The 21,496-nt window shown below is 38.0% G+C and overlaps 2 protein-coding genes and 1 long non-coding RNA gene across 16 annotated transcripts in view; 1 reads left to right on the top strand and 2 right to left on the bottom strand.

Annotated features, from left to right (window-relative positions):
- Positions 1-19,509, bottom strand: part of ccna1 (cyclin A1) — a 36,900-nt gene extending 17,391 nt beyond the window's left edge. The window contains exon 1 of the mRNA XM_011483305.3: positions 19,104-19,509. Within this exon, the coding sequence (XP_011481607.1) occupies positions 19,104-19,109 (6 nt within the window). The 5' untranslated portion in view covers positions 19,110-19,509. The remainder of the gene's footprint in view (positions 1-19,103) is intronic.
- LOC101166651 lies at positions 2,674-20,121 on the top strand. Its single transcript, XR_909968.3, has 2 exons — positions 2,674-3,550; positions 16,278-20,121. It is a non-coding gene; the product is annotated as an uncharacterized LOC101166651 (long non-coding RNA).
- The window catches only part of LOC101169132 (neurobeachin), a 101,081-nt gene continuing 99,298 nt past the window's right edge, over positions 19,714-21,496 (bottom strand). For all 14 annotated transcript variants that reach the window (XM_011483293.3, XM_020708780.2, XM_020708781.2 and 11 more), the window contains one exon: positions 19,714-21,301. In XM_011483293.3, coding sequence (XP_011481595.1) covers positions 21,211-21,301 — 91 coding nt within the window. In that variant the 3' untranslated portion in view covers positions 19,714-21,210. The remainder of the gene's footprint in view (positions 21,302-21,496) is intronic.

Here is a 21,496-nt window from a genome sequence, read left to right as displayed (position 1 = left end):
ATCAATTTGTCAAAAGATGAGATACAAAGACAGAAGGGAGGGAGAAAGATTTCAAATTGATTTGCTGTGAAATAGTGACAGATTTTTTTTTTACTTCATAGACTTTTCTGGACTTGATTTTGAAGTTTTAGTTGCTGCAACAGCTCCAGGGATGGAGCTGGAGTTGGGTTCTTCCCAGATTTAAATGGATCATAAAGGGAGTTTGCCAAAGGGGTTGAGCTTCCCTGTTCTGTACAAAGTTAGGAAAGAAATTTCAATGGAAATGATGTAAAATTACAGAAAACAATATGTTTGTATTGACATTAATTGAAATATGTTAAAGCTGTTAAACCAAACAGAAGTCCTATGTCAGTGTTTTATTGTGAAACAGAGCTTGTTTTTATTTTTATAGTTTGTTTTGGCTGATGCTCGATAGGAATATCTGTAGGTTATTCTGAGATAAAGCAAAATAAAATGCACAGAGGAGGAATTAAGTTCTTGATCCTTTGCTGATTTTGTGGGGTTGTCCAGCTAAAATGAAAATGACTGTCATTTTAATAGTCAGTATATTTGAACAGTGAGAGATAGAGAATCAAGAAATCCACTTTAAAGAACTGATATACATTTTTTTTGCATTTCATTGAGGTAAAAATGTATTACCGTAGATCCCCTAGAAATCACCACGAGTTCTGGTTCACACAGACCACTCTTCTAGTAAACTCGTATCTTGAATTGAAGACACCTGTATGAAATATTCACCGGTAGAAAAGTCACAGAATCAGTCAGACTCCAAACTCCAACATGGAAAGACTGAAGAGTGTTCAGTGGATTTAAGGGAAAAGATTCTATACCTGCACAAGACGGAATGGACTTCAGAACCATCAGCAAGAATCTGGGAGTTAAGGTGACAACTGTTGGTTCACATGTGCTAAAATACAAGAATATGATCATCAATCCAACTATAGGTCTGGGGGTCCAAACAAGAGCTGACCTTGTGGGGTTTCCATGATCATTAGAACATTGACAAATAGGCCTAAAACAACACAGCAGGAGTTAGTTGATGTTGTCAAAGCAGCTGGAACCACAGTCACCAAGAAAACCACAGTAATACTTTACACCGCAATGATTTAACATCTTGTAAAGTCCCTTTGCTAAAAAAGGCAAATGTGCAGGCCTGCCTCAAGTTTACCAATGAACAGCTTCATGATTTATAGAGTGATTGGGAGAAGGAGCTATGGTCAGATCAGACCACCATGGAGCTCTTTGGCATCAACTCAACCCGCTGTGTTTACAGGAAGAGAAACGCTGCCTATGACCTCAAGAACACCATCCCTACTGCCAAGTATGGAGGTGGAAACATTTTGCTTTGGGAGTGTTTTTTTTTTTGCACAGGGCTACTTCACTGTGTGGATGGGAGGATGGGCAGGGCAATGTACCATCGAATCCTGGGTGAGAACCTACTTCCCTCCTTAAGCCAGGAGGCTTAAAATGGGTCATAGGTTGGTCTTCCCATTGGATAATGACCCAAATTAAACAGCCAAGGCAACCAAGAATTGACTAAAGAAGCAGCACATCAAGGTCATGGAGCGGCCCGGGCAGTCTCCGGACCTCAATCCTGTAGAGAGAGTCTATAGAATCTATAGAGAGAGTTACAGCTCAGACTTTCCAAGCAACCGCAACCAAATCTGAATGATTTAGAAATCATTTGCAAAGAAGAGTGGACCAAAATTCCTCCTAAGATTGATGATAAGGGTTTTGCCACAAAGTACTTTCTGGCAAGAGGGTTCAAATACCTATTTATCTCAATGTAATGCAAATAAATGTATATACATTCTTCAATGTCGATAACTTGATTACCATTAGGATGACAGACTGTTAATTTATTTTTTCTTCTTGGGGAAACCAACAAAATCGGCAAGGGATCAAGTACCTGTCTTCCACTGTGCATCTTGTGCTTTTTTTCCTTTCTTTTTTTTTAGCTAAGGCATTTTCCTATTCCTTTCCTTCAGTCCATCTAACCCAGTCTTATGCATCCTCTTCCTGAACACCAGCTTTCATAGGTCTGATGCGCATATTTAGCGTGGCAAAAATTTCACGTCGGATGCCCTTTGTGACACAACCTTGTGTATTTATTCAGGCTTGGGACCGGCACAATAAGACCCCCTGGCATGGTTCCCATCGTAGCTACATTTTTAGCTAGAGCATAGTTACTTAAAAAGAAAAGATTACACAGTATACAACAGTGGCACCCTGCAAAAATACAGGTCAGCCAAATACCAGACTCAAAATGATTTTTTTCCAGTGTTGTATGATTAGAATATTGACTTCCTGACTAAGACTAGAATGCAGTGGACCAAAGAACTTGTGTCCTATAGGGGTGGAGAAAAAGGAAAATGCCATGTGAAGTGGTGGAATCGCATGACAGCACGTGTCCTGCAGAACATGATTGAACTACAAAGCCCTTCTCCTCTGAAAGACAGAGGAATCTTGGGACAGGATTTCAGACTGCTATCCCTTTTGTCTAAACACATTCTGTTAAGCCCGCAGACTTCTATTTCTAAAACTTGTCCCAATAAATCCAAATCTCTTGATACCGTTCCCGAAGCGAGACAAAACCACAGCCCCTTTGTGCTGAAAAACTGAAAAGCTTTTGACAATGGAACGGTCTCCATTTCAGCAAAAGAAGACAGTTTGTAAAGCATTTTCAAATAATAATCACATTTCATTCTATTCTTCTGTGGACCCGTTTCAATGAGAGCTGTGCTTTTAACAGACAGAAATGGCTAATGAAAGGGGGAATCAGAGAGAGGAGAAGGGAGGGGAGTGAAAAATAGAAGATAAGAGCTTTAAAAAGACGTGTGAAGAGAAGAAACTGAGACTTTTTTCTGTCTAAGATGCCCTTTTCTTTTATTCCTCTTATCAGTTTAGGGTCAGTTTGATCGGCTGGTTTTTGCTCACCACTGGATTATACCAGCAGTGTCCCGACGTGTAAACAAGAGCAACTGAGGTTTAATGCCTGATAACATAAACAGAGTTATCGTATGGTTTATCCCAGGACTAATATGGCTGTTTGTCTACTAACTCTGCAATTTGTATGCCAGTGATGTCCGGCCATGAGGACTGCGTTCTCTTTGAAAAGGAGCACAGATGTGACCCAGAGGAATAGATTTGACTGTTGATGTGCTCATCACTGAATCTGATGAGCAAGCAGAGGAGAGAAGAGGAAGAATACAAAGGGGGGGAGTGAATGGGATCGAAATGAGTACTACAACCCCCTCGTCTCTCCTCTTTACCCATTAAGGAACAACATAATAATTCATTAACCAAAGCCTCCCCCGCGTGTCGTTTCTGTGTGGGTATCCAGTCGCAGGAAGAACCCACATCTGAGAGAGTCTTCTCCAGCTGTAGAGGGTTTTTGTGTGTGTCACTGAATGACAGGGAGGCAGACGGAGAGAAAGCGAAGGGAGGAGGATATCTGGGGCAGCGGAGCTGGTTGAGTCGGCTGCAAAGATAAACACAGGATGGATTTCTGCACAAAGTGACCAAGGAGCAGCTGCCTCACACATTTAAGGTCTGTAAGAGTTTGATTTCTTCTTTTTTTTTTTCAATGTAACATGTATGGATTGCTTTTGTAAGTGGAAAAATGGAACAGGGGAGAGTTTGAATCTGCCATGAAACAGGAAAAGTCCTGTTGAATACAAAGAGATATTATTTCCAGGTGTTTGCAACTTTGTGCTGTGTGAAAAGGAATTGGAGTCACAGCACCCCACAAAAAAAGATTATATCTATGATGCAAAATTTTTACATTTGCATCCATTTATCAAAATGTGAAAAAAGTTAGTTTTTTTTGCTGAGTTGTTTGGAGAAAAAGGAGGAAAAATCCTTTCAAGAGAGAAAATTGGGGGGGGGGGGGGGGGAGTAAAAAATGTTCAAAGAAGATCAAATCTAGACTTTTTTTTGAGACTGATAGACACTTTGGATTTATCAAAAATAAAGTAAAAAGAATTGGAGGCTGTGTCCGTGTTATTAATTAATATCTGCCCTCCTCTGAAAAGGGGGTTATTAACAGATATTGGGAAAAAAAAAGTGCAAAATAACCCTTCACCAGGGGGTTGAGCTAACAAGCACGCACACACACTCCAAGACACTCAAACATCAAAGCAATAAAGCTCATTAGCCACACTGGCCACTGGCCAAAAAAGCCTCAAATACCTTCTGCTGGACTCGCATCCAGGAGCTGTGAGCGATGTTTGTCACTGTGGCTTTCAGCTCATGTTACCTCCTTGTCATTTTTAATAAGCCTTTTTCCAAAACTTGTCAAAAAGCTTCTTCAGAATCAGGCTTTTGAAACCTAAAAATGTTATAAATATCTGAGGGACTCAGAAAACACCCTCCCTATAACTGTCAGCTCACATGTTCTTGGAGTTTTTGATAAGAAAGGGTCGTAATTTGATTTCAGGTTCTGAATTCAGTCAGCATTAATAGTCATCTGTGCAGAAGAAGAGACGTCTTGGAGAGGTGAAGTGAGATTGCACAGACAATGACCACATTGATCCCAGAACTTTCTTCATGCTTTCATCATTTCTGCATATGTGCGACCTCTGTGAGGGTTATCTGTGGTATTCCGGGCTGCAGCCAACACTTGAAATTCACAGGGTTTGGTCTGTTTTTCAGCTGATCTGGCTCAGAGTTCCAGCTGTTTGTTTGAAAATTGGCCTACTTTAATCTCCCGCTCTTTGAGCTAATCATCCCTGGATTTATTATTATTTTTCCCTTTTGTTCAGACATGTAGTTTGATGACAGTGGGAAAAAGTGTGCACATGTAAATGCTCCAAGGACAACAAGGGCCATGACATTTTGCAACACAGGGATCCTGTAATCCATAATTCATGAATTGCAGAGAACAACCGTTGTAAAAGACGACAGTACCTCAATGCATTTTGTGCTTTTATTGTTAACTTTCTACAATTTTAGATTTAGAGTCAGAGTAATCAAAGAGTTTTTTTTGTTTTTTAATCCCTGATCTGACAAATAAACACAAACAACATTTCAGCGAATCATGATTTTGTGCACGTTTTAACTTCTGAAATAAAATGTCACTTCTTGCTTTCCTGTAGATGCTAAATTGCGGTAATTTTAGAGCCAAAGTGGTTTGATGCATACGTATATCAATATACGTCAATTGGTTACGCACCAAAGAAACAAATAACTGTATAGATTTATCATAAATAGAAATAAAATCAGATTAGAGTAGGAAGTGCATGGAAAAAAGTGGGCAGATAGAAGTGGTAAAATGTCAAAGGAGGAAGTGCACTGAACGAACCTCACAGGCAGAGCGCAGGGTGGCGATTTGAGGGCTGACTGTACAGATCAAGGTAAAGTTTGATCAGGCCAAAAGTGAAAGGCTGCTGTCATCGGCTGTAAAAAGGTAGCTGACAAAGTGTGCACTCGACTCGGTAGGAAGGAGCAAAGGTAACTTTAAAAGGAGAGCAAAGCTGAATGACTCGTGCAGGAAGATTTGTTTGAGGGAGGCAGGTTGTCAGAATGTCAAGTAGACAGCCAAGGTTATGTAAAAAAATTTTACAGCACTTGACAGAGCAGAAGCCAGTGCCAACAGAGAAATAACCTTAAAAAAAGGAGGCACATCTGACACTGAAAGAGAAGAGCTCTCCCTTAAGAAACCACTGATGAGCTGCAGGCTGGGAGGCTTAAAGGAAAAGGAAATAAGAGAAAGAGACGACTGACTGGCAGAACCGTCTGAAATGTTTAAATCTGAAAGTGGCGTGTTTTAGGAGCTCCTAAATATGTTAATTACTTTATGGAAAGTCCAGACATGTTCAGCTCAGTCTGTCCGAGCAGAGACGATGTTTAAAAAAAAAAAAAAAAAAAAAAAAAAAAAGGTCAAAGATCAGAGCTGAGGCTAAATGGATTTGCTCTGATGGGAGTGACAATGAGAAGAGCAGGCAGCAGCAGTTTGTGGATTCTTACTGACTGTTTTAACTGTTTTCCACAGAAAGCCTCAGGAGAATGCTGCGAAAGTGAAAGGAACGAACTCATGTCAAATCTGGACTCAATGTTGACATGACAATACTTTACCTCACACTTACTTTAAAAAACCTTTGATTTTAAACTCATCTATGTAAACCTACATCATATAAAGAATCAATTTGAAATAAAAAATATCCATATTTGAAGATGATAAATAATTACGCAAAGATTTAAAGCATAATTCAATTTTTAGCACAGTATTAAAGACAGTCTAATGAAAATGGGTTTTTGGTGTTTTTGATTTGTTCTTGTGGGATTTTTCTGATGATAGAGGTAGAGAAAACACAGATTGTACTAATCTAAAATTTAGATTGTGCAAGTACCAATCGGTTAAAAATGTAGTTTAAATAGTTCACTTTTATTAGAAGACTAGAGGAAGAAATTAATGAATATGTAAAAGTTGGATAAAATCCCTTTTCTATTAAATACGTGTATTTGGTTCTCTTTTATATGCAACAATTCTTTTTTTTTTGCAAAGGTATTAGACTATGCATTAAACGAGACAATAATCCAAATTGTCAAATTAATTTTAACCGACCTTAGTTTTTTTAACCACCAAAGAACAAAAGTTAAGTTTAAATTTATGTAGAATTGAGAAATTGTACTAAAGGTCAGGTCAGGGCTTCAAATGAAACACGAACTTCTGCATTCTATTAACACAGAAGATGGGAATTATTTACAGGGGTGGACAAAATTGTTGGTACCTCTAAGTTAAAGAAAGAAAGTCCACAATGCTCACTGAAATGACTTGAAACGTTCAATGTCTGCCTATGTAAAGGGAGACAAATAGTCACGTTGCTGTTTGGTGAAAAGGTGTGAACCACGCTGAACATTGACAACAGAAAGCCAAGGAGAAAATTGTCCCAGGACATTAGAAACAAAATTATAGACAAACATCGTAAAGGTAAAGTATAAAACCATCTCTAAGCAGCTTGAAGTTCCTGTGACGACAGTGGCACATATTGTTCAGAAGTTTAAGACCCACTGGACGGTAGCCAACCTCCCTGGACGTGGCCGGAAGAGGAAAATTGATGACAAAGTGAGGAGATAGTTGGAACTGTATCCAAAGAGCTCAGAACAACCTTTTAAGACATTAAAGGTCAACTCATAAATCAAGGTACATCAGTGTCAGATCGCACCATTCGTTGTTGTTTGAGCCACAGTGGACTTCATGAGAGACGACCAAGGAGGACACCACTGTTGAAAGGAAATCATAAAAAAGCCAGACTGGAATTTGCAAAAATGCATGTTAACAAGCCACAAAGCTTCTGGGAAAATGTCCTTTGGACAGATGAGACAAAACTGGAACTTTTTGGTAAGGCACATCAGCTCTATGTTGGTAGACTCAAAAATGAAGCATAGAACGAAAAGAACACTGTCCCTACTGTGAAACATGGAGGAGGCTCAGTTCTGTTTTGGGGCTGCTTTGCTGCATCTGGTACAGGGTGTCTTGAAGTTGTGCAAGGTCAAATGAAATCTCAAGATTATCAAGGCATTCTGGATAGAAATGTGCTGCCTAGTGTCAGAAAGCTTGGTCTCAGTCGCAGGTCATGGGTCTTCCAACAGGACAACGATCCAAAACACACAGCCAAAAACACCCAAGAATGGCTAAGAGAAAAGCATTGGACTATTCTGAAGTGGCCTTCTATGAGCCCAGATCTGAATCCCATTGAACATCTGTGGAAGGAGCTGAAACATGCCATTTGGAGAAGACATCCGTCAAACCTGAGACAACTGGAGTTTGCTCATGAGGAGTGGGCCAAAATACCTGTAGACAGGTGCAGAAGGCTCATTGAGAAATACAGAAACCGTTTCATTGCAGTGATTGCTTCAAAAGGTTGTGCAACAAAATATTAAGTTATGGGTACCATCATTTGTGTCCAGCCCTATTTCATTAGTTGTTTTTTTTTTAAATAATTCTGCTAATAAACAACTCAAAAGGAATGGCTGTTTTTGATCATTTAATTTTCAATAAATTTTAATTTATTGTTACTTTTGAACGTTTCAAGTCATTTCAGTGGGCATTGTGGACTTTCTTTCTTTACCTGAGGGGTACCAACAATTTTGTCCACCACTGTAAATAAGAAACTGTTCCTGAGACAGTAATACTTCTGATCGTCTGTGGTGCAGATTTAAATGTTCTCCTGTCTTGGCTCATGTGTAGCTGGCTAACCAAAAAGTCCATAATGCTGGCTGCATTCCTCTTTGGAATTAGAGAGAAAACTCTGGGTTAATCCCAAACAACAATTTTTTTTCTAGTTGGTCCTAAAGAGAAAATTGTGAAAGAAATATTAGAATTCTTGTGGGACATGGGAATCCTGATCCTGAATCTGGCAACAAATATACTGTCAGACACCACTAGCTGAAGGAATGGAGGAATGGCTGTCTCTGTTGTGTTTCTCGTCACATTACAATGTCAGCCCGAGGGAACAGCTCTGAAATCCTCGGAGTGTAAGCTTGACTTATTTCTGTAGCTCTTTGCAGGATTTTTTAAGACAATCTTCTGACCCCAACAATCCTGGAATAGACTAATAATTATTTAAAAAAAAGCTGCTTTCATTAAAAGCCTTTTTCGTATTGTTTACATGTTGACATGTAGGTGTGAAGGTTTTTGGTGCAAACGGGTTTGTTTGTAATATTTGAGTGTGCCTGTGGACAGGCCCTGCCCCTTTGACTGACACCTGGCAGTAATAGTGACAAACCACCAGGAACTTGTTACCTATTTTTATAATTCTACCCCCTCCTACTTTTAAATCATCATCTATCTTCCAACTTCTTCTAACATCTTACTCTCTCCTTCTCATTTTCTCTTAAGTTTCTGGTCCAACACAATTTCTGAGAATGAAAGGTTTATGTTTTTAACTATTTGCGGAGAAAACTAACAGATTCTCAAAAAATTAATGCTAAAAAAGGCCATCTTAAAAAAAAATAGAGTGACCTAACTTGAACCTTAAGGTACCTAAAGACTTTTAGGTTGCAGAAACTTTCTTTGATACAAGATATTACTGCAAAAAGTACCTTAGTGATAAGCTAAACTAAAATGTTCAACTTTTAACTCATCTTCATAGAGAAAGGGAAAATGTACTTGTATATATCAAAGTATTTATATTGTTTATTAATTCCATTTTCACTTTTTTGTTAAAATATTGAATGTTGATTTTGTTTTCAGTATAAAAGCAGAGAAAATTGGTCCAAAATATAGAACTATATTTTCCAATCAGCCCCCTTTGCTTAACCTTTTTTGCGTTCTTGCATTTGCAGCGACTCCTAAGGAAATTAACAGCCAGCATTTATCCTGTGTAGGCGGGTCTGTGAATGCACGTCCATGCCTAACCTCTTCAGACTCTGTGGGACTGCATGGCTTGCCCTTTTAAAGTAGATTAGCTTGAAAAAGAATGGAGCATACGTCGTTGCCTGGATACAAAAAGCATCATTAAGCACAATTATCACCACTTCAGCTCCAATGAACAAGCTTTATCGCAGATTCCCAAAACAACACATAATCAAGGACACCAACCTACAAATCAGTAGAGAGAGTCTGATGGAGGACCAGGACGGTGGTTAAGAGATAAAAACGTGTCAGAGAAGATGCAAAAGCTGAAGGCTGTGGGAAAATACAACCAACAAATTTGAAATACAGCCAGTCAAACCACCTTAGAAATGACATTGAAATGACATTAAAGACAAATTAAATGCAAAATAAGTGCTTGTTAATACATTTCATTGTTATGATATAAATGAACCAGGATTCAAATGTATAAAATATGAATAAACTAAGAAATTAAAAGAAATGACACTGAGGACGGGCTGAGCCCAGAAACCAGATATCGAAAAAGAAAGAAAGAAAAGAAACAGTTTGCCCGAAGTAAGTCTTTGGAGGAGAGGACTGTGTCCATTCTGCGGATGTGAATTATTTCACTCCAAGAAGAGTGTGGAGAGAAAGAAAGAATAAAAAGTGATCATGAGCCCAGCCTAACGCTGCTAGGATGACCTCAGGGGCGTTTGATAAAGAAAACAGTCAGGGCAGACGCAGCCTTCAGTCCCAGAAAGAGAGACTCCAGACACATTCATCCTCATTAGGCTGCAAGTCTCCCTAAAGGTAGTTAAGGCTGGAAATTAAAGAGACCAAAGCTCTTGTCAAATGAACAATCCAGAGAGAGACATAAAAGAGGAGGATTGCTGAGGAAAACAGCTAAGGGACTTCAACTGAAGTAAACTGGGGAAAGGATTGTCTAAATTGATAACAGTGAATCGGGTCTTTTTGAAAGTCATGTCTGTAATTTGTTTATATACTAAATTCACCCATGTCCCATTGTACCTACCTTTTCCGGAGTCTGTGAAAAAAAAAAGTATTTCGAAAAACACAAGTAATGCTGCAGAAACCAAAATGAAATGTTACAAAAAAGAAACCGGAAAAGGTAAGGGACATTGCTGATTGACTGATGACGTTTGTGCGTCTTCTGAACTGAAATCATAGTAGTAGGTTTAAAGGTTGTCATCTGGACTTAGTTCTTAAAGTTGAAGATGTTTCACCTGCTTTGTCAATTCTGAAATAGCTGGTAAAAGAACTGGTATTTATATGCACTCATGGGGGAGGAGTCAGACCTGAAACTGGATTGTATTGTCTACTTAGACTACATGTTTTCCGGTCGTTAAGAGTCCTTTGTCCTCAGCTGGGGGTTGGGGAGCCAGTGACTCCCTCCCCAAACTGGTCATCTCTTTCAGCTGTTACCGACCCAGGCAGAACTGGTTTGGTTTGTTTGGGTTTCGGAACACTGTAGATGGATGGAAGAATAAACCTTTGACCACCATTCTTATTAAGAGAAGGTTTATCCTTCTTGTCAAAGATGGCTGCTTTCACTCCTCGCTCAAACCATCCTTTCTCTCTGGCTAGAATTTGGAATTTACTGTCCTTGAATGAGTGGTTTGTGGCCTTCAGGTGGAGGTGCACTGCAGACTCAGGTCCACTTGGGTTGGCTCTGCGATGTTGGTGAAGCCGTTTGTGTAGGGGTTGTTTGGTTTCTCCTATGTACTGTTCATTGCAGTTCTCTTTGCAGTGGATAGAGTACACAACATTGCTCTGCTTGTAGCTGGGAATTTTGTCCTTAGGATGAACCAGTTTTTGTCTAAGAGTATTACCAGGTTTGAGATGAAATGGGATGTAATGTTGTCGGAAAATCCTTTTTAATTTTTCAGACAGGCCTGAGATATTTACATATATATAAATATGGAATCAACCTGGATGAATGAGAGTCTTCATAGACATATTTTGAACTGAAAGTTATTTGGCATGAAGCAATAGCTACTAGACATGCTCCTAACTAATCGTAAAACTTAAAGTTGTTCTCAGTAATATGTGTACCAAGCCGTGATTTTAAAAGCATTCTGAGTGAAGAAAGTTTTTTTTTTTTTTTTTTATCTACAGCACCAAATACAGCCACAAATTCCCGCTCAGATGATGAGCCTGTGTCCAATCCTGACTGTTTCAGGATGGAGCTGCAAGATGATATTGTGAGAGCTTTAAAACCAATGAAAGAGAGGCGGAGGGCCAGCATCCAAAGCCCCAAGTGAGTCAGATGATGCTGCTGGGAGGATGCATGACAGACCAAATTCCCAGTCTGTTCATCTACTGCAGGTGCATAATACCAGCAGGAAGCTTTAATACAACAAAATGTTGAGTTCTGAGCAATAAATGAATTTCAGGGGTGAAGAATTTCAAGAACAAATAAGAAAACTAAGTCAGTAAACAACACTGGCTAAAGCATTCCTCCAGCTCAGAGAGCTGAGAATATCTGGCTTAAACGGATTACAGAGATAATTAATTTTGCCATAATATTTCATCATGTAATGAAATTTGATCATTTAATGTAATTATGAAATCATATGCTCAGTCTGTTGTAACAAACCAAAAATATGCTTCAGAAGCTCATGCATCTACTGAGTTAAATTTGCTAAATCTGTAAATCCAAAAACTAACATTTGCTTTTCTCTAAAAGTAAAATAAAATAAAATAATTTAATGAAAGTACTGTAGATCAGGTTCACCTAAGACTCTTGCAAAAAACTGATCTAGTCTGAAGAGAATGTAAAAAAAAATAAAAAATGAAATAAACATTCTATTAAAATGCCCAGAGCAACAATCACATCATAAATATTTCCGTCATTGACATACTGTAGCATTCAGCATCATCTATCAAGAGCAATACCTAAATAATGTGAGCCACCAGAAACTGTGGAAATACACCACTTGGTAGAAGTGGGGCCTGTAGAAGTGCCCTCCAGCGAGGCATTATAAAAACAAAGAGCAGATTTCACAGATCTGTTTTCACATCAGTCCAATTCATGCCCACTTAACTTAAGCCGACTGGATGGACAAAGCAGTCTTTGAGCACAAATGGAACACAACATTAGAGTGACTGCTCAAAATGTTGTTTAAACCTTTACTGTTAATGGATTTCTAATTTTTTTTACAAATTCTTAGTTTGTTTTTAAGCCCCCATCCTGAAAAGTCAGATTTTCATTGACACTCATTGATCAGATATTATTTGGCACTACAGCAGCTTTGCTTGTTATAGGCAAACTAAAGGTGCTTTGTATGCATGGGACTGTTGCTCTCACACGCATATTAACATCTAAAGAAGTTACAAAAAGTAGGAGCAAAAACAGATTTGGGATTTTTCTTTGTAAGTGTAGCTGTTTTCATGGGTTTTAACTCACTTTAATATGAAAAAAACAAAATGGATATCTAAAGTAATAATCTTTTATTAATAGTTCTGTAACAGAACTGCACTGACATGCAATATATTAACTGTATTGTAAAAAGTTATCACTTTTAGCCAAACTTTTACTGAGCTACTTAGTGTCTGACTTCATTTATCAAACAAAAGGAATTTCAGTCAGATAGGACTCCGTAGTCAGTTAATTTTTTTACTTAAATAATTACGACAAAATTAGTTATTTATGCGTTTTAAAAAAAAAAACTTTTCTAAACATGACTAAATAACACACACTTAACTAAATGGATTTGTTTTCTCAGATAAAAAACACATTGTACTTCTGTGCTTCCTCTTACTTTCAGATTAAAAGCATTTTGGAGTGAACAAAAATCATTCATTGAACGCCATAAAAGTCCAATGATGAAATTATTTGTACAATTTTTAAACACTGATACATAAAATATTAAAGTACAGTTCCAGTTAAACTTTTTGCTTAAGGGTTAGGGTTAGGCTTACCCTGTGTGGGGAACACCAGGTTAAGTTTGCAATCAGACCAGCCGTTGCCGTTTATTTATATCATTCAAGTCTTTGGGTTTATTATTTTTAGTTTTTATTTTGTAATTTTTTTGTTTGTTTAAACTTTAAAGCTCTTTTGAAGTTCATTTTTGAGTTTCTATCCATGAATTTACTGCTTTTGGCAGCCCTGTTTTGAAACAAACTATTAAAACTCAGCAGCCAAAAGTGAGTTTTACACTGTTTTTATGCTAATATTCTTTATTTTTTTGTTCAGAAGCCACCAAATGTCTACATTGCTTTTTTATTTTCCATTTTTCTCATGATGAGGAAATCTATTGTTTCCTGGTGATAACGAGACCACAAGATACTATTTCCTGGTAGCATGAAAATTGGAAAATTTTCATTGGTGATCACCGTACATCTGCTTGTTGACATGGACAAAAACAATTGTGCATCGTTCTGTAACCATGTAGACAGCCTGGTCCACTCATCAATTGACAACTGCAGGATCACTGAACTGCAGCCGCCTGTGCAGCTGTATGCTTCTCTTCAAATAATGATGACTGATTTGGACGTTGTTTATGACCGACAACATCAGCACAATCTCTGCCCGAGTTAGACCACGGCTGAAGTCATTAACTAGAAACTGATAAGTTCTTCTGGTCAACAAATAGCTCTGTTTGGCTGTAGATTGCAGAAAAATGAAAAACAAAGTATATTCTTTGTCATCTTGTTTTCACAACATAACATTTATTTTCTCGTGATGGCATCAAAGTAGATGTCGTTATAACCAAAAAACAAGCCAAAAAGAAGCAAGGTAGGCCATTTGCAGCTTCCATACTTTTCCCAACCTTACTTATAAATCTAATTCCTCAGCTATTGAAATTAACTTAATTTAAGAATTATTCCAAGTTTGATACATCTTTGAATAATTCTTTGTGTGAATTATTCTTGTCTTTGATTGCTTGAAATAAACCATTTCAAAAAATAAAAAAAATTCAAAGGAATTCTTTAGAAAAACAATAAAGATGGATGGATTTGTCACTGATTCATCAAAAACGGGCATGTTTCAGATTTAGAATTAGATGTTGAATCAGATAACAGCTGCTCAAATCCACAAACTAGCAACAAGCACAAAATTGGCAAAATAATGACTAAATACTTGACAAGTATTGTTGTTTTTCAAATACATTTATAAAAGTTGCAAACAAACCACAGTCTAAAATCCAATTGAATATTATTACAGCTTTCTACAACAACAACAAAATCATTATGATGAACTTCTCTGCAAAAAAAACAGAATTCCAAAAAAAAAAAAAAAAAAAATTTGAAAACACAGCCCACTTTAAAAAATGACCTTATACAGTACAACTTCTGTCAGGTTAGTTTCTCATCTGTTTCTACCATTACACTCTAAAGCAATACTGAGAGGACTGCCTAATATCGGCCACACATGCTGTTCAAAATGGTTTGGACGTTGCGAATAAGCTCTCCACCAAAAATCACACAAGTGGCCTTGCATGTATTTGGGGCATGGTGAAATGAATAATGGAGAGGGGGAAAAAAAAGAGGGCAGAGCTGGCAGATGAGAGCAAAGTGAGCTGTGAGATGAAAAGTGTGTGCTGACCTTTTGCTTTCATTGTGGTCATAGTCATTTTTCCTCCCTTTGAAGTGTCTCTTTCAGCTGTCACAGATCAAGCCGAGACATGAGACTGGTCTCAACCAATCACTCTCTGGCTTTCTTTTTCCTCCTTTTTTTTCTCGTCAGCACAAAGATTTAAGGATGCCTCCCCGATATTCACACTTCCTCCCCATCTTCTAGTGGCTCTGGAGCCTTGCATTCGTTTGTAATGGGTTTTCATTAACAGTCCTATTATACAGTAAAAGAAGTTTTAGCTTTCAATTGTCTCTGTGAATATAATGATTTTAATTTCATAAAATAAGAACGCTTTAGTTCATGAGTAAGAGATGCTTCGGGCAAGAAAGCCTGCAGTTTGAATAAGACAAGTGCTCCCCCTGCTGTTCATGCTAGTCTAGTTTATGGCGGACAGAATTTGTGGATCTTGATAATGTTATCTCTAAAACATTTCTCTCTGACGTATTATTCTAAAAACAAACATGCTGAATATTTGCATTGAGGCATCTGTAAAGATTCTAATTTACAATAAAAAATGCATTGCTTTTAAATGAGTTTCACTTATACTATGGAGTTTTGGACAATGTTATTTCCAGAAATCCCTTTGGATTGCCCATATTTCATGAAATTTATTGATTTGCTGCTATTTAAATACATTTACATGTAAAAAAAAAATCTCTTGTAATTCTGAAATATTTCATCAAGTCATATTTGAAAATTTTTATGACTTGAGTGGAATTTTTCCAGTCAGTAATAAAGCTTTAAAAAAATTCACTTCGTGATTTTTCTTTCGTTGCTTTTTTAAAATGTAAATTGAATATACTTGCACTATGCATGTTTCATTCCCTCATATGTACACACAAATTCACACGCTTGGTGGCTCCCCTGTTGGCAGCAACCTATAGCCAACAGGAGAAATGTGGAGTTTAGTGTCTTGTCCAAAGAAACTTTGACAGGTGGGTGGTCAGGGCGGGAACCGAACCTGTGAATTTCCAATGCAAGGTCGACCGCCCTACCTCTGCACCACAGCCACGCCATCTTAAGGTTTCAAGATCTCCCTGAAAGAGAAGAAGAAAAAAAACTATTTTCTTGAATAAAGTCTGGTCTTCTTTTAGAATCAAACTCCTGACTCAAAAATCAAGAGTGGGACTGCATTTTTCTCTCCATTTAGTTTTCACTTTAAGGCAGTTTGGAGCTTTTGGTTAGAAGCCCTTCTGTCAGCAAATAACTGCCACACTCAAGAAGTGTCCTGAAAGGACATTTTAAATCTTTGGCAACTCTCAAAGAACTTTCCCCTTCAGGTATTTTAAATGATTAATGTCAAACTTTTTTTAGGGTCTGCTGTTTCTCACTGGTTTTTTACTTTTTGTTTCTGTGCTGCAGACAGGATGTCTGGGATGGACTTCCTGCCAGAGGAGCATAATGAGACTGCAATCACTCCAATAAACAACGGGACTTTCCTCCGTTTTTCCCCAATTTTACCCTCCACGTCTGCTGCTGCCTCCTCGTTGGGGCGCCAGAGCAACCTCTACGTGTACGTGTGGCTGTTCCTCGGCCTGCTGGCGTTCCTGCTGACGCTACTCATCATCTCCCTCCACAGGCTAAAGAACATCATTTCCTCTTCATCCTCTATCCCAGACTGCAGCAGCGAGGGAGGCAGTTCTTTCACAAACATGGAGATCTGTAGCATTTCGTCCCAGAGGTCTACCATATCCACCATTTCTGCCTGAGGGAGATGGTTGAGAACTCATGCAGTACAGACTCCAGTGTTTTTCTGCTTTCATCTGTGCATGAGCACGTGCACATCCCAGGACTTGGACACAAGGACTTCATATGTCATTAATAGGCAGCATAAAAAAAATGTGCAGACAGAATGTCTTTAAACTTCATGCATGGATGATCCTACCTTCTGTCAGTCTCTGTGCAGACTTCCAGGGCACTGGCTTATTAAATGATGGGCGAAAGGACTACTTTATCTTAATTTAACCATCTATAAAAGTAAACATTTTTCCCCAAGATAAATGTAAAATATAACGTCATTTTCTTTTCAAGATATTCCAGTTTTTTTAAATGAGATTTAACCAGTGAAGTCTGTAGAAAACATCGCAAAACCCCCATTAAAAGGACATTAGAGATGCCTGCTTTATAGAGAAATGTGAGCATTTCTACCGGTTATTCAGTTAAAGCAAAAGATGGCATTGAAAATGTAAAGATGTGTTCAGATGGAGATGACACAACTGCAGTTATAAGAAACTGACAAAATGCATAGAGCTTCGCATCTTGCAGACACTTCAGCTCAAAAGAGACAAATACTACAAGATGATTCTAGTCCTGCCAGACAGGTCTAGCAACGCAACTCTGTCCAGCCTGTCTGCCCACAAAGCTCTCGATCCCCGTCTCCATAGAGACCAAAGACGGAGGAGAATCTTGCGCAGCTGTCAGCCTCATCTGTATTCCAGGACGCCGTCGCAATAGAAAAGATTTCCCTTCATTTGTGCTTCACTTCAGCGTCGTTGGAGCTAGTGTGACATTATGCACTGAATTTTGAGCCAATTCCTTTCACTTCATTCACATTTTTTTTATAAAATTATTTTGCGTATTGAAAACAACCATGTAAGCAACAAGCAAAAACAAACCCAGCAAGTAACCCCGCTTTTGGATAAAAACACGTTTTATTAAACACCCCCCTAAAAGCCTGTAAAAATCATGTCGGAAACTAATCCCTATGGTCCATTTTTAATAGAGTAGATAACGAATAAGTCTTCATTATACAATATTGAACTTTATTTTATGTTTTCTTCCTATATTAAAAGGGAGGAGTGTGTCAATGCTCTCATTCAAAAACAGCAAATCACACAAAAAGGGATCCAACTGAAAATATTGTAGCGCATGTAAACACGCTAAAGTACAAGTTAAGCATATTTAGACCATTTTTTGCTGCAGCCCCATTATAATTGCTGTTTTTTTGGTCATTTTTTCACTTTGCAAACATGGTTTTTAAATCAAAAAAGCAAACACATGCTTACATTTAAAGAGGACAATAAAGCTGGTTCAAAGTCAAGAGTTTGTTTGTTGGTCAAGTCGTGAGATTAGAGACTGTCCAAAAAGAATGCGAAGAACAAACATACATACATACATGCCTTTCATGAAATTGATATACTGTAATAAAAAAAAGAATATATTGAAGTGGATATGACATAATCAAGAGAAAACAAAAACTAATAAATAAAATCAAGACTCAGCAGCTTACAAATGCATCTTTTTTTTTAAATTATTTTCCCTTTTTTTTTCTCTTGCTATTAAGAGTTTCTAGAATTAAGACATCCCTTTTTTGTTTTTTTACCCCATCCTGCTTAAGATTCGTCTTGTTTACTGGAAATGTTCTTCATATATTCACACGCATGCGTCCCTGTAGTGTTTCTCCTTTAAATTCACTCTGAATTATTCACCGGACTCTGGATAGCAGTCACCATGCTTTTATTTCCCTCTCGCCCTTTTACAACTCCTTGATGACGTCATCCCCAATAGCCCGTCTTTTGCTATACACTACAGTCCCTTAAAATACAAACCTCTGGTCAGCTGTGCGTAAAAGGCGCGTGTGTTATTCTCCTCCTTTACGTTTCTTCCTGCGCCGGTTCATAAATGATTAATGAGAAATGAATATGCAAACATTCATAAACAGTGTGGGTCAGCCAATCAGAAAGCAGATCATGTGGAGCTACTGTGAGATTTCGGCTTCACAGTAAACTGAAACCTGGAAATACTGTAGTTTTCTTGGTAATTCTCAGATCAGATTATTCCCAACTGGATCATAATTCACAGCTTGTGCGTTTGTGTTTATGCCACAATTATAGACCCAATTTCGGGGAAAACCATGGGTGACAGCACGGAAAGAGGAAAGTTACGCATTTGATGTCGTTTTCTACCTTAAGTAGATTATATATAAATCACATAAAATTGGATCCGAGTTTCTATATTTAACGTCCTTCAATCACGTGGTGAAGTCTGTCGATAATGAGGGACGCAGGACGGGCAAGGGGCCCTATTTTCAGCCGCAGAGCGCGGAGCGATCAATGCGTTCTAAAGCGCGGAGACGCACTTCCAATCACAGTTTCTGTTGACATTTTAAAAATAGAAATACATTTCAAACATGGCTGTATATTTTTTTTTGGTGACATATAGATAAAAAAACATTGTTAAAGCACGTACCTGCATGCTTTTATTCCAATCAAAGCTGCTCCTTATTGCGGCTTACAAGCAGTCACTCCTTTCAGAATAAAAGTCTCTCGGGTCATTGAGTGGAACAAATTTGTGTCTTATTTCATATTTAAGAAAGTTAATAACTTCAGTTATTCTTCTTCTATCATAAAAATTAAAAGAATTCCAAGAACTGATCTAATAAGTGTAAACATATAGCCTATTTAAAAAAGAGCTCCTGCTCATTGATTTATCAGGAGTTAAATGACTGCACCTGTCTGCAATTATACATTACATTTGGTTGTACATCAATTTCAACCCTCCAATGGGGTTAGGTGGGTTCAGCAAATGAATGAATGCATAGATTTCATCCTTACCTTTTTTCGTAAACAGATGAATGTGAGGCCTAAAGTTATACATAAAGTTAAATATGTTTTTACTTTTTTGCGCATTAAAAACAATTAAATTTATCCATTAAAGTAGGGCCAGTGACTTTTGAACTAAATACTAGATTTTTTTAGTTTATTTAAGTATTATGAAAACAGTATTTTCAAGCAAAACCCTTGCATTTATATAAATATGACAAAAAATGCACATTAATAAAAAAATCCCAGACCTCAAATTCTTTGCATATTTTATTTTTCTTATGATTTTTTTTCCAACTCACGCATGTCATAATTTACATCTTTGCAATAAAACATGAATACAATAGTTTTTTTTAGGGTTTCATAGATCCAAAAATATTTAACCTTTTTTTTTTTTTTGGATAAGTAAGTTGAACCTGTGGATTGAGTATGTGCATGTGCGCGTTTGATCGAGATGGCTTCACACATACAGAACACCCTAGATGTCAGCCTGCCTTTTGTCTGCTCCCACCAGCCTCTAACAGCTACAAAAATCATGATATTGCTTACAGCTGGGATGTTGTAAAACTGAGAATCACACGTCTTAAATACACACATTAATGCACAAATAATCCAGAAGGAAAAAAAACGAAAAGATGGACCGAAACAAAAAAGGGCGGCCGACCAGAAAGAACCAAGCTAATAAATAATGATATGTGATTGGTGCAAAGTGCAAATACAAAACAAACTTTGACATTGATTTGATCTTTTTTTTCTTCTTCAAATCTTAAACAAATGTGGGTTAAGTGTGAAGGTTTTCTTTCGGTCTTCTTCAGTTGAATCTCCTGCCAAGCCTGAACGAAAACTGTATGTACATATTTGACAAAACAATCACCAAATATACAAAGGAAATCATGTCAGAGTTGTGTTTGTCGTCCTCGGTGACGCCGGCGGGAACGCCTCTAAATCTCCCAATCGCCGTTCTCCAAGCCGGTCCATCTTTTCAAACCCTTCCATAATTATTACACAGTATTTTACATACAGCAAATCATTAATAAATTAAAGGTGAGAAGCACAGTTGGTGTTGTGAAAGAGTGACTCTAAAGGAAGCAGAGTCGTATTTACATGGAAATCAGATCGAACCCTTGCTGTTGGTAAACTGAACATGAACTCAGGCAGATAAAACAGCAAAATCAACACCAGCAGCAAACATTTGTCAAAGGTGAATTTAAAATCGAGCCAATGGCACCGGTTTTTGGATGGCGGGGGGTGCTCATTTATGTCCTTTCTATTGTTTCAGATGAATCAACATTTTAAGAATTACCTCCTAAATTAAGCCTGGAAGAAAATGTTTGCAAAATAAATTAGGAAAAGACTAAGTTTCAGTCCGCCTGTCCTGTGAGTGGTACCAGGGGGGTCCAGCTCTGCACGATCTGCTAAGACTTGCTCTTTGCCCCGCCCCCCCCCCACACGGCAATCCTACTGTATTAGCCGGGTTTGGTGCGTCTCTTCTGGGTATGATGTCTGTGGGTTTTCATGTGCATTTACATACATGTTTGCACAGAGGAAGTCGTTTCCACCAGCGAGCTCTCCGCCTCAAAGCAGCAAGTGTAGAGCCTCGGGTCTAGTTCTCTTGTTGTTTTTTTGTTTCATTTTTTTGTTGTTTTTAATTCTCTGTCTCAGCACCTGTGGTTCCTCCACGTTGCAGATACACATCCAAATGTATCGCTTCTTATTTTCTCTCCACGGTCCTCCTCTTCCTCTCGCAGTCCACCTCAGTACCTGTTCTGGTGTTCATAGTGCCAGCGGTTGAAGTCTATGTTAAATGCCACGATGCTTCCAGAGGCCATCCCAGTGATCAAAGTCCTGCAGAGAACAGGAGGTCACAACAGGCATGCAGAGTTTCAGCACAAAAAAAGGTTCATTTTAGGAGTTTTTTTGGGGAATATTATTAATTAAAGGCTCAGTCCAATGAAGATGGTTTTTGGTGTTATTTACACGTACTTGTAGCATTTTTCTGGTGATGGAGGACATATCTAAACAAAATCAAGCTCAGAATTG

This window comes from Oryzias latipes, chromosome 14, assembly GCF_002234675.1.
Source record: "Oryzias latipes chromosome 14, ASM223467v1".
NCBI classification, from domain to species: domain Eukaryota; kingdom Metazoa; phylum Chordata; class Actinopteri; order Beloniformes; family Adrianichthyidae; genus Oryzias; species Oryzias latipes.
This window is presented reverse-complemented; position numbering and strand designations above follow the sequence as displayed.